The 13,510-nt window shown below is 38.9% G+C and overlaps 1 protein-coding gene across 1 annotated transcript in view; it reads left to right on the top strand.

The window, feature by feature from the left end:
* MELK (maternal embryonic leucine zipper kinase) overlaps window positions 1-13,510 on the top strand; it is a 64,394-nt gene that overhangs the window by 38,363 nt on the left and 12,521 nt on the right. The window contains exons 11-13 of the mRNA XM_019729271.3: window positions 930-1,016; window positions 8,423-8,542; window positions 12,313-12,435. Of these exons, the coding sequence (XP_019584830.2) occupies window positions 930-1,016; window positions 8,423-8,542; window positions 12,313-12,435 (330 nt within the window). The remainder of the gene's footprint in view (window positions 1-929; window positions 1,017-8,422; window positions 8,543-12,312; window positions 12,436-13,510) is intronic.

Raw genomic sequence — 13,510 nt, 5'->3', positions numbered from 1 at the left:
CCAGGAAAGAAGATAGCACCTCCTTCTTACCCTTCCCCCCTTTTCCACCTACACATTGTGGTAAAGGTACAGAGCAGGAGCCTGTGGGAGAGAGAGAAGGTTTTTATTTATTTGTTTGTTTGTTTGTTCTTGGAGAGTAACTTAAGGCGATGGAGGGAACCCCAGATGTCTTTCCCTTCTCACTTGAGCAGTAATGAAGATGCCCAACTGGGTGCTAAAATGTCTGGGCTTCTGAGGATGAGCCCTTTCTGAAGCGGGAATTTACAGTTTTGAGAACCACCAAAGTCAAAGCAACACAATGAAAACTTATTCTTGGCACTTTAGACTTTCTAGTGCCATGTTAGACTTTTATAGTAGTACCGTTAGTATAAATCTGCGTTGTCCCCACCTTCCCTGTAGCTCACGAGGGGGCTCTTGCAGCAGCCAATCCTGCAGGTCATTGTCTCGGCTGTGCTTACGTTGTCATGATGGCAGCATGAGTTTCTCTTGAGCCCGTTGTTACAGGTGTGATGTCCAGAACAAGGGGAGGTCATGATAGTGCTCTGGGTTGGGCAGACCTAACCTGAGGGACAATATGCTACACGTCGGAGCCACCCTTTTGCCAGTCTATTGTACAGTCACCCATTTTAGGTGCCTGGATAACTACTCTTTTAGGAAATTCCAGTGCAGCTCTTATGGCAGGAAAGGAGTATATAATCCCGTAACAGTTGATCAGATGATGATGGACTCCTCTTGAACTGCTTATTGTCATCTGCTTACATCTTACAAAATTATGGAGCATGTTTATTGTTACCCAAGAGGTTGACAAACTCATGTTGCTTTTACACATTGGTGTTTGGTTTTACAAGGTAATGATAGTAATTTTAAAATTTCAAAATAATATTTTGTAATTTTTTTGTTAATAAAGTTTATAAATTTATTTTTGTTAGCTTATTCACCTTGATGAAGATTGTGTAACAGAACTCTCTGTACATCACAGAAACAACAGACAAACAATGGAGGATTTAATTTCATTGGTAAGAAATATAGCATGAATTTGTAATATCTTTTATTTCATTGTTCTGATTTTATCAGTGCACTAAAAATAGGATAGCAGCATTTTCAGAGTTATGATTTTATCATGGGATAAATATTGTCCTTATTTTTATGTATGATTTTTCACTCAACTCTTTTCTGATATTTGCTGAATATTCTTTTTAAAAATGACATTTATAAAAGAATTAGAGTGAAAAAAATTAAGAAACAGAACAAACTAGTCCAGAGACTTGACAGAGTTCTGATTTTAACTACTTTAAATTCTTTAACATGGAACTATGATTCTGCTATAGAAATAAGATAAACACAAAATAGTTTTCTTCTTACCTAAAAGCTACCCTGTGGAATCACATCCAAATACCGTGAACCAAATACCATGAAATTATTATCATGATTTCTGGTGTTGGATCATTTTAGCTCTTTCAGATGCTTAATCTCTAAATCACATGTTTCCTAGAGATAGAGGCACTCAGAGCTGTCTCCAAGTATAATATAACATGCTGGGCTGGGATTGCACCCTCGTTTTCTCTTGGTTCAGTACTATGTCTTTCATCACTTGTGATTTGTATTGGTTTTTTTCTGTTTTCTAACTTGCAAGGTAAAGGCCCTAAGCACTTTTTTTTTTTTTTAAACTAACAGAGTTCTGCTAAGCCACTGTTCTTTTCAGTGAGGAAGAGATAGAAAGGAATTCTGTTGAATGACATAATAAGCAAAGGCTCTGGAATATGTCTGGAAAACAGTGATAATTTACTTTTTCATGGAATGAATAGGAATGGCAAGAATTGGGAATTGCTGCAAGATATGTTAGGTCCTTAGCCTTTTACATTGAAAACTTGAAGTTTCCATATAAGCAACTTTAAAAAAATTGGAAGACTTTTTTGGGGGGATGATCTTTAATAGAAGACTAAATTTCAGATACATAAAATTGGAATAAAAGCAAGGGACTATGAAAAAAATTTATTTTCAAATTTTCGTTATAGAAATTTTCAAACACCTGCAAAAGTAGAGGGAATAGTATAATAACAATGATCTTCCATGTACTCGTCATCCATTTTTAACAGTTATGTATTAACATTTTGTCATTTTATCTATATCCCAACACCTTACCCCATCTGCCTTTTCCAGTTGGGTATGTAAAAGGAAATCCCATACATCATGTCATTTTATCCAGAAAAAATTTGGTGTGAGATCCACAGACTTCTAAAATCTGAATTTTAAAAGCAACATACTCAGAATTTTAAGAATCATTGCAAAAAGTCTTTAAAATAATATCCTTTATGAGTTTGTACATACAATTTTCAAACTTAGAAGTGAAATGGAATGAGCAATTGTTTTTTTCTGATACAGAAAACAAAATAGATAATAAAGCATGATAGAGATTGTTTTCTAGTGTTACATCTCTCTAAAGATCCATTATTCTGCTAGCTAGGCATGAGAGAGATCAAGAATGCTGTGAGGAAAGCAATAGTTTCTCTTTTTTGTACTCTTTCCTCATTCTCCCCCCCCCCCCCCCTTACGAGTTTCTTTGCCTGTTTAATTGTTTGCAGGTAATGTCAGGTAAGTTCCATCTCTTCCTTGAGTTCTAAAAGAAGCAAAGAAGAAAGTTCATGGCTGGTTACATGGATTGTTAACAGGGTCTGCTGCATTGAAAGTGCAGTTGTGAGAAAACGGCCGTCACCTAAGGAGGCCTGGGAGGGCCTGCTGCACTTGGATTCGTGCTCTCTGATTCTGTCCGTGCATTTTCCCAGCTGTGGGCCTGGATATGGACAACTAGGTGGCCTTGGGTGTGACCATCAAGGATAATGTTTCCTTAATTTCTTTAGCAATTAACATTATTGGACCCAAATAATCAGTCTCAGACTGTCTTTGGAGCCCAGTTCTGGACCATGGTTTCATTCTTTAGACTTCCTAACTTGAGGCAGATCCTGGCGTGGCTGTGGAGCCTCTTCTCTGTGCCCTTACAGCGCTTCACCTCACTGTTTGTACTATCTTCCCTGGGCTGCTATACCAAAGTACCACAGATTAGTGGTTTCAAACTGCAGAAATTCATTCTTTCACAGTTCTGGAGGCCAGAAGCTCAAAATCAAAGTGTTGGCTGGGCCATGCTCTCTCCAGGGCTCTCAGGGAGGGTCCATTCCTTGCCTCTCCAGTTTCTGGTGGCTGCTAGCATTCCTTGGCTTGTGGTTGCATCACTGCAATCACTGGCTATGTGGCTACCTTGTCTTCTGTCCCTTTCCTCATTCTTCAGTGCCTGTCTATACTTATTTCCCAGTCCTAGGGAAGAGTAGAATACGTCTTCTCAACCTCAGCTGACCATTGGAATCACCTGGGAACGTTAGTCCTAATGCCTAGGTCCCACTCCTGGAGATTATGATTTCATTGGTCAAGGTATGGCCTAGGCATGAGAACTTTTAAAAGCATCCCAAATGATTGCAGTGTGCAGCCAGGAATTGAGAAGCACTACTCTAGAGTCTTGCTATTCCAAATGTGTCCTAGGACCAGCAGCATCAGCATCCTGTGGTGCTTATTAGAAATGCAGAATCTCAGGCCCCACCCCAAACTTACTGAATTGGAATCTGCATCTTGATACAGTCCGAAAGGGATTCATGTGTACGTCAAAGCTTGAGAAGCATTGGTCTAAGTCAGTGATTTTCAACTGGGAGTGAGTTTGCCACTTGGAATGTTTTTCGTTGTCACAGCTGGGGTGTGTGTATGTGCTAATGGCATCTAGCGGGTAGAGGCCAGGGTTGTTACTACAATATACAGAATAGTCCTTTATAACAAAGAATTGTCCGGGCCAAATGCTAATAGTGTTGAGGTTGAGAAATCCTGGTCTAGATAGTCTCAGAGTTCACACTGGTCCTGGGTACTTTCTAGTTTAAAGAGCCTCAGGTAAACCAGGTTTGAGATCAGCTGTGATCTGTTAATATTACTGGCATCTTGGGAGCTCTACGCTCGCTTTTGGGGGTGGTTAGACAGGACACAGAGAGAAATTTAGTGTGATCCATGCTAGTTTGGTGCTGCTGATCTTCGTGCAGAGAAACAGTATTATTCCCAAACATTCAATCCATAGACCTCACATTTTTATATTGTATTCATATATATGAACACTCAAACTGCCTTTATATGCAGAAGTCAGAGTGTCATATGTCTCATGATTTTGAGCTATCTCATTGCAGCCCTCTTGAGATCCCCAAAAGTGGTACTAGAGCTTCCACCTCATTGCTTTCCTTACTTTCCCTCTATTCTTCCAGCTGTGAGTTGCTCTGGATTGTGCGAACAGCCAGTCATCTGGGAGGCGAACTTCACTGAGGGTAACATGTGCATATGAGAACCTGTTCAGACCAAGACATCCCTTCCCTCCAGCCCTGCAGTGCAAATTCCATGTATTCTGGTGGCAGGAGTTTAAATATTGAGAGACTTGGGAGCATGTCAGGGGAAGGATAGAGGGCCGCTCTTCAGTTTCTCAAGCCCTGTGTACCAGCAGCTGCCTCTCCTCAGCCCAAGTGCCTGGGTAGTTCTTTGGCCTGCTTGAACAATAACTGGGGACTAAAAATGTGTTTAGTTTTCTAGAAATGGTAACTTCTTTGTAACAGGTAAACCTATTGCCTTACTTTCAGACATTGGACTTTCAAAAGAGGGCACTGTCTAAAACATAAGGGAGATAGACATTGGTTGTGTTAGACTTGTGGACTGATAACACCTGAAAGTGTGACTGATGTGTTGATTTATCTGCTGTTCAACACAGAACTCCCCTGTGCATCTACCTTCTCATAATGAGAAGTATTCAGTGGCTATGGCAAAAAAGTTATAAAAAGGATACGTTTTTGCCTAGGGAAAAAGAGGGTTTAGAGGATGGTTGTAAAACTCCTAAGCATGCTTTAAAAACTATCTAAACCTCTTAGCACTGTCTAGGTATTACACGTATTTACATTGGCTGGGTTATGCCATTGTTGATAAGCAAGTGGTAACTTGTTTCTGAGCCATTGTCTCTAATTAGTTTATGGCATCTTCAGAAAGGTGGCTATCATACATGAGACCATAGATATGGGAGGTGGGGAAAAAGTCTTTATTGTAGTCGTTGGAAAGTGGAGAGTGATTATAGCTACATAGTTTTCACCCAGTTCCCAAGTACTTTCTCCATGAAACCTTTTCTGTCTTTCTGTATCAAAGTCAATATTCATGATGATTTATCACAGTACAGTGGTACCTTGGTTTTCGAACTTCTCTGTTGACGAACATTTCTGTTTACAAACACTGTAAATTTTATGGATCTATGGTATCATTAGATAGTAAAACTTATGCTAAATTTGCAGTTTTTGGGGTTTATTTTAAAGGTATGGAACAGATGAATCCATTTTGCATTGCTTTCTATGGGGAAACCGTGCCTCAGTTTTCGAACGTTTCAGAACTCGAACGGTCTCCGGAACGTTAACATTCAAAAACCGAGGTACCACTATAGTTTATATTTCTCCTATTAGATGGATAGATCCATTATATAAATTTCAAAGCATATACTATGATTGTGGCCATCTAAAGTATTAACTGTTAAAATTTATAAATAAAAACAGAATTGATAGTAGCCTCTTTGGAGCATATACTTTGCGAGGAGATACATAGCATTAAATATTATTCAGTATTATTAAAATTTAACACTTTTACAGGGCAGAGCCTCATAGTCTTATGAGTACATTATTTAGAAACTTTCAGTTAAACACATGGGTTGAGCATATATGTTTGCCTCCAACACTTCCTAAAACCCCACTAAACTAACAATAAAGGGATGAAAAGGCAAAAAATTCACAATAAAGAGAATAAAAGAGAAGACAGAAGTAATGGAAGTTCTAAGATTTTGGAAGTTCTAAAATAGATAAGTGGCAGCTGGCATAGCAATCTGGAGAGAGCTGAAAGCTAAATGCCTGCGATGGGAAAGGGTAATAAATTGATTAGAGCACTCGAGCTCCAGAAAGGCTCAGGGATCAGCGGTGCTAGGAACCTCTGAAGTCAGGGAAGTGAGCAGGTTGGAAACCAGGAAGATTGGTTGAAAATCTGTATTGGAAGCAGTTAGAACCCTGTATCACTTTCTCTACTTTATGCTGCCTCTTCCCCACCCCGGCTGAAGATTGGAGACATTGAACAAGAAACACTCTTCTTGTACCACACACAGCTCAGGTGGAGGTGATGAGTCATTGTGAAAAGGATGCATGGACACACACAGTCCTTACTGGACAGTGAACCATTGCCTCTGAATCCCTTCACTGTTCAACTCTGAGAATGCTGGAACTAGGATTTTATCCTATTTGCAGTGGGGGTGGGAAAATATTGGAAGATTCATCTGTAGGGACAACCCAAGAAAAAAAACACCTACTATAGCAATGGTTGGGAGTTCAGGTTTCCTGTCTATTCACTTTAGAGAAAAGTCCTCAAGGTAATGAGCAGCCCCAGACTACACAGAGCCTTTAATTAGCTGTGTATTATAATTCTTCACTTTTAGAGACAGAGAGCCAAAGATCACCAGACATTTGAGGAAAGTTTCTAACATGAAAGCTGAAGGTCAAAACAAATGGTGTGGAGTTGGGAGGGAGAAGGAAGAAAAAATAAAGATACTCAGAAAAAAATAGATTAACAGGGAATGGAAGAAAATGGCTAAGAAACGATAATATTCTCAGAGGTAAGAGAAGCTATTTCTTTCTTGAAATAACAATAAGATGACTAAAAAGGAACATTTCAAAAAACAGGTCTTAAAATGTTTAAATATGACCATGGAAATGAAAAGCTCAGTAGAAATGTCTGAAATGAGTTAATGTGAAATCTTTCAAAAGTAGAACCTAGAGACAAAGAGATACCAAAGTAGAAGAGAAGGGGTAAGAAAATTCCAACATATAAATAATATAAGTTGCAGGAAGATAAAACAGAGAAGAAAGAGGGGAAGAAACCATCAAAGAAATGATACAAGAAGAAATATTCCAGAACAGTTTCTAAGAACATAGGGCCTTAACCAACAGTTGGCAAATGGATGAAAATAGATCCACCTAAAGGCCTGTTTTAGTGAAATTTCAGAAAATGAAAGAGAAGATCAAAAAAGTTTGTAGAGACAAAAACCAGAAGATTATACACAGTGTTGGGAGCCGGAAAGACTTTAGATTTTTCAATAGCTATACCAGAAGTGAGATGACCATAGAACAGTGCCTTCAAAATTGAAAATTATTATCAACCTAGAATTCTATACTCAGCCAAAGTAGAAGCAAGTGTGTGGATAGAATGCAGTCATTTATCAGACATGCGAGATCTCTAAAATTTACCTCCTATTCATCCATGCTCAGGAAGTTACTGGAGGATGTGTTTCACCAGAGCAAGAAAACAAACCAAGAAATAGGAACACTTAGGGTCTAGGAAACAGCATACATTTAGGACAGAGGCGAAGGGAACCCCTAGATGGACAGTTGAATGGCAGGCTGAGAAAGAAGCCAATCCAGAGTGGCGCATGGAATGCAGACATCAGATGAGACACATTAGCTGATGTGTGTGAGCATACTCAGAGGAGGTAAAGAGTGTTGAAGAATGTAGAGTTGAGTTAGTAAGACAAATAACTGCCTCTTTTTAGTTTTTAACTTCAGGAAAAACAAAGTTATTAAAGAAGGAAATGCAAGGATAGCACCCTGTGTGGTTTAGCTGCAGGGCTGATAACTCATCTATTGTGGCCATACTAGTTGCTAAGATACTAATATGTATACACTGATTGGTAAATAACTATTACCCAGAGGGCCCTCCCTGTTGGCCTACCTCTGCTAGGCCCTAGGCATCTCCCTCCAGTCCCACCTTGAAGGCATCAATTAAAAGGTTAATAATTGACCTGGCCCATCCCCCCCCCCCATCCTGCTCACCACTTGGCCTCTCTTCTGATTGGTTGGTGTCAGGGTATTAATTAAACGTGTGAATATTACCTTTACTTGGTTGTGAATACTATGTATTTAAATATAATAATGTAAATGTTGATTTATTACAAATTATGATAAAATTATAGTAGCAGGAAGATACAGGGAGGAGATGTGTGTGGGGAAGGAAGGAGTTGTTAGTAGAGCGAAATTCTTATTTTAACCAGTAGGAAATCTATAGTTAATATCTGAAGCTGAAAAAAATTAAAGCTGTATAAAAATTAATTTAGAAATATAGAAAAAAGAGCTAAGATGTTGAAAAGTAGTTCTTTCTGGTGAGTAGAAATTGGGTGTGTGGTGTAGGAGATAGCTGTTTTTTCATTATATTCCTTGTAAAGCTGAAAAATGTTTTAAATTCTAAATGTCTGTTACATTGAGAAAAAATTAAAGTAGAACATTATTTCAAAAAATGCCTTTAGTCTTCTAAACAACTTGATTTTCTTTTCCTCCAGTGGCAGTATGATCACCTCACAGCTACCTATCTTCTGCTGCTAGCCAAGAAGGCTCGAGGAAGACCAGTTCGTTTAAGGCTTCCTCCTGTTTCCTGTGGTACCCCACTCACAAACGTCAAGGTAAATGTGAGAATGTTTTGTGTGAACACCTACTGCTCTTGCCACGTGCCTGCCCTGTTCATGAGTGGGTACACCACTGGGAAAGTTATCTTTGCTGGTATTAAGGAGCCAGAGGCAAGACATTTTATGATGTAAATATTTTTGATGAGGGAAATGGATAATTCAGAACCTGAACTTTTAAATTTTGAATGTTAACATGGCATTTAAAAAAAAAGAAAATCCTCCCTTCTCCTTTTTTTCCCCACAAAAGTAATTCCTGGTTATTGTAGAAAAATTTTAAGCCACAGATAAGCTAAAATAAAATAGTATTTACTTGAAACTTACTATCTATAGATAATGTAGTTTATACAGAGGGTGCCAAAAAAATGTATAAGATGAATACAAGTCACGTTTGACTTCTGCAATTACAAGAGGTGCTCAAAGTGGTTACCATCAGTGTCTAGACACTTCTGATTATGGCGAACTACTGCTTGAGCAACATTGATGAAAGTGTCCACTTACATACATTTTTTTTGGCACCTCCGGTATTTTACTGTGTCTTTCTGGTCTTTTTAAAGTATGCTTATTTATGCAATGTATGTACATGTAAGTGGTTTTAAAAGACACAGTGTAATTGAATTACAGGTAATTTAAAAAATTACTGGTAGTAAGACCTGTGAATATGGGACGTATTATACTTTATAAGACATGAAATATTTCAATGAATATTTTGATACTCATTTATGTTAAGGGTTTAGCTTTTTATTTGTTTTGAACAGTAGCAACAGCTCATGCAACTGAAATTCCTTGTATGAGTTAGTTGTAACCAGATTATTTTTTTCTGTTTTGTCACCTTCGTCTCATTTTCTTTGTCACGAACATTTAGAGTGGCGGAGAAGCTGTACACACTTGCAAGCACCATGTCATTCCCGAGTGCTCACATTAGCCTGCTTTCTGTGTGATTCATTATATCTCCCATGGCTTAAAATTCTGCCTTCCAAATACTTTGCCTGATGGGTGTGGAACTTTGTGCTATAGTCTTCCCTCCAGTTAATTCAGGTGTAGTTTAAATGATTTTAGCACTAGGGAACTGTACTTTTGTTATCCTCAGAGAGAGATAGTTGGCGCTGTGCGTGGAAACCAGTATAACCCAAATGATTATGTGGGCGAAGTGGTTTTTGTTTTTCTTTAAGTCTCAAAACTCCGTTAAAAAATGTTAAAATGCCACTTCTTTCATGACCTTTTGTTGAATTCCCTTTAACACCTCATTCAGATAGATCTCCTGGCACTTGTCAGTCGTGTGGCTGCAGGTACGGTGGGTCCTATGTCCATGCCAGACCTGGCTTGTCTCCCTTCTTCCCTCCCCAGTTAGTCTTTGACCAAACTAAGAACTAAAAAATCCTAGCACAAGTGGCCTGTTGTGTAAAGAAATCTCTGAAGCGAACTAATCTTACTCCTGGGATGGTTTTCTGTTCTGTTCTTAGAGAGTTTTGTTGGGCTGGTGAATACTCCACGCACAGGCAGATCTTTTGTCCATAGGTTTTGTGATCAGCCCATCAGCCACCAGCCCACATCACCAAACCCTTTAAACTCTCAGAATCAAGGACACAAAAGCATGCCCTTTGCTTCAAGGTCATTTCAGAAAGGCATTAAATACCTGTGTACTTAGAATAACTACTTCAACTACATTTTTAAATTCATGATACCTCAATTAAGAGGTCTGGGACACTTCCCTAAGCCATTGGATTTTCTTGTATCTGGATGGAACCGGCCTCAGTTCATCTGCTTATATGATTCATAAAGTATCCGAGTGGAAAAGATCTGGGAATATATTTACACTTCTTTGCTCTAATGAGCATTTACCTAAAATTTAATTATTTGGGTATTCATATCATTGAATCGATTTTTTATAGCAGATACACATTTTAATAATGAAATAAAGTGGTAATCAAATGTTGAGTTCTTTTCTGATCTTTATGCAAATCATTGAGACTTGAAGCAAGCCATACAGTCTCTTGGTTCTATTCTCCCCCTTGATCAAATCATTTTATTTCTTTGGGGTGTGGTTTATAAGAAAGTAAGTGATCCTGAACTGTTAATCAGTAGATGGCAGTTTCAGTGAAACAATAATACAGTCTGATTCAAGAATCATAAAAGACCACATTATCATCAACATCATCAGCATTTTCAGGCTCCGTCCATGGCTCTTGGGAAACAAATCTCTACAAAGTGTGGTACTTGCTCCCTAACAGTTAAGTTGAGGCAACACATATGTATAGGTAACACCACATCAGAGTAGATGGTTAGTGCCAGGTAAGGGGCAGAGGTGTGCTCCAGAGGCCTTAGGGGATGAGGGTGACCCCATGGGTTATCCAAACCAGATCCATAGTCAAGTTTAGAAAAACGAAAAAGAAGAACGATATTTAGAGCAAGATAAATGGAATTAGCACAAGCTCAGGCACCTACAAGTGCTGGATATATTCTGTCGATAGTGGCTAGACTTGTTTGGCTGAAATGAAAAGTTCAAGCAGGGGAAAAGTGAGAGTGGAAGAGAAGCAATGAGTGAGCTGGAAGGGTAGGTGAGAGTTAGATTGTAGAGAGCCTTGAAATGCCATGTTACAGGGGTTAGACTTTACACTCTAGATAATAGGAGGAACCATGGATTTTTGAACAAGACACGACAAATCACTGACATGACTGTAATTAAAAAAAATTCATCCGGGGCAGCCGGGCGAGCTCTGAGCAACAAGGTTGACGATTCAATTCCCCCATGGGATAGTGGGCTGTGTCCCCTGCAACTAAAGATTGAAAACTGCGACTGGATTTGGAGCTGAACTGCACCCTCCACAATTAGATTAAAGGACAATGACTTGGAGCTGATGGGCCCTGGAGAAACACACTGCTCCCCAATAAAAAAAAAAGAAGAAAAGAAATCTTAAAAAAAAAAAAGTTCATCCAGTGGTATATAGAATTGGTCAGGGATGTGTGTGTGCTGCTACTCTCTACTGTAGTACCCATGACAGCCATCATTCATACAAACTGTACTGTTCCCCACTGAGCCTAGACTTAGCTTTCGTATTTCTCTCAGCCTAGCACTGATGTAACTAGGTGCAGTTGATGGTAAGTGGCAGTTCTAGAGAACTCTGTCATCCCTGGCTGAGAGGGTGGAAAGATTGGTGGCAGAGACCACATTGATGTTTCGATAGTTCAGGTGTGAGAAGATTTGTCCTTGAATTAGAACAGTGGCAGTGGGACTAGCAAAGAAAGGATGAGGTGTAAGAAATTCAAGTAAAATTGCCTGGCCAGGTTAACTAAATGTTAAGGGAAGATGAAGAAGGGAGAAATAAAAAATACAATTATACTCCACTGTCTTAGAATTAATTTGTTCCTAGTAGAAATTGCGAACTACTCTGTGTTCTTATAGCTAAGAAACTTGTATTTCAAAGTTGTTTCTCTTCCATCTTCTACTTTGTCAGAGCTTTTTATTTGTAGATTTGCAAAGAAGTTATTTGACTGGCATTATAGAGATTATCTGAAAGTGATAAGCTAAGTAGTATGCCATAAACATAAGAATGTACCAAGACATATTTTTTGAAAATTAGGAGATTCTCCTATCAAATAATCTGAATTAAAAATTTTTGACTTCCTGTTTTCTGTAATGAATGGCCAACTCCTTCAACATACCATTTCATTTGTTTCTGCTTCCAGGGCTTTGCCCTGTGCCAGGAATATACTATTTTAAAAATTGAGTCATGGTGGTGTTGTCTCTAAGTTCTTCTATTTTTGAACAGTCAAAGAACTTAAGTCTAGAAGATGTGACCACAAGTGATGAAAATTATGTGGCTGGATTAATAGACTGTGAATGGTGTGACGACAGTTCCTCAGCAGATGTGGCTACTCCCCGAACACCACAGGTTGGTTAACTTTATTTCTATTTAAAGCAGGACACGTTGTCTCAGTTTTACAAACATCAGGACTCTAACATGTGATCTAGTATGTGCTTGCAAATTTAATGAATTCCTAAACCACTGAAAACATTACTGAGAGTATTTGGGATATGAATGAAAGAGAAACCAATTATTTCCACGTTGAAGAAAGCCAAGATTCTATTGTGGAACACTTTCCTGCTTCTTTTCCTTTTCTTTTCTCTTTTTTAAATGAGGTATAATTTATATGTAGTTAAATTCACCATTTTAGTGTACAATTCTACGTTTTGGCAAATGCATACAGTAGTGGGACCCCCACCAGAATCAAGAACAGTTCTGTTGCCCCCCTCAATTTCCTCATGACCCTTGGTAGTCACCTCCTCCTTCCTCCCAACTCAGAACAGCAACTGATCTGTTTTCCTCTCCTTTCAATAATCTTTTTATCCTACTTGGAGTTTGTTGAGCTTCTTGCATGTATAGTTAATATTTTCCCTCCACTTGCTGAGGGGGCCACACAGAGTGTACTTTTTCCTTCAGTAGTGGAATACAGCTGCAGGTATGCGTGTTTCTGCTTAGCGAAGCGCACCAGAGATTCAGAATACGAAGCTTTTCTTGGGGGCTGTTTACTCAGGCCCTCTTTGCCTGTGTGATCAGTCACAATCATAGAACTAGTAGACTTCCAGAAGGAAAGCAGGCGTTCACCATAAATCACACTGTACAGTCCACACCATGGTGTAGCAGGGCTCAGTGCCCCAGTGATATAGACAGACTTATCAGTGTTGGGAACTTTTAGAAAGCTTGAGTTCCTAGACTCCAGCCAGAACCTGCTATGTTAACTCTTGTGCAGCGCAAGGCCCATTACGTATGTGCAGGAGTTCTACAGGATATATACTTAAAAATTGAATGCGTATCTTCAACCTTAACCAGATAATGCCAGTTTTCCCCCCAAAGTGAATGTGTTAATTGTACTTCAGCCAGCGGAAGAGTGTTCCCATTGTTCCACATATTTGATATTTTTAGCTATTTAATATTTTCTAATCTGGGGAGTGTAAAGTGATATTTC

This window comes from Rhinolophus sinicus, chromosome 16 (assembly GCF_057876585.1).
Source record: "Rhinolophus sinicus isolate RSI-liver-muscle chromosome 16, RSI-T2T, whole genome shotgun sequence".
Lineage (NCBI taxonomy): Eukaryota > Metazoa > Chordata > Mammalia > Chiroptera > Rhinolophidae > Rhinolophus > Rhinolophus sinicus.
Note: the sequence above shows the minus strand (reverse complement) of the source record. Positions and strands in the feature narration are given on the sequence as shown.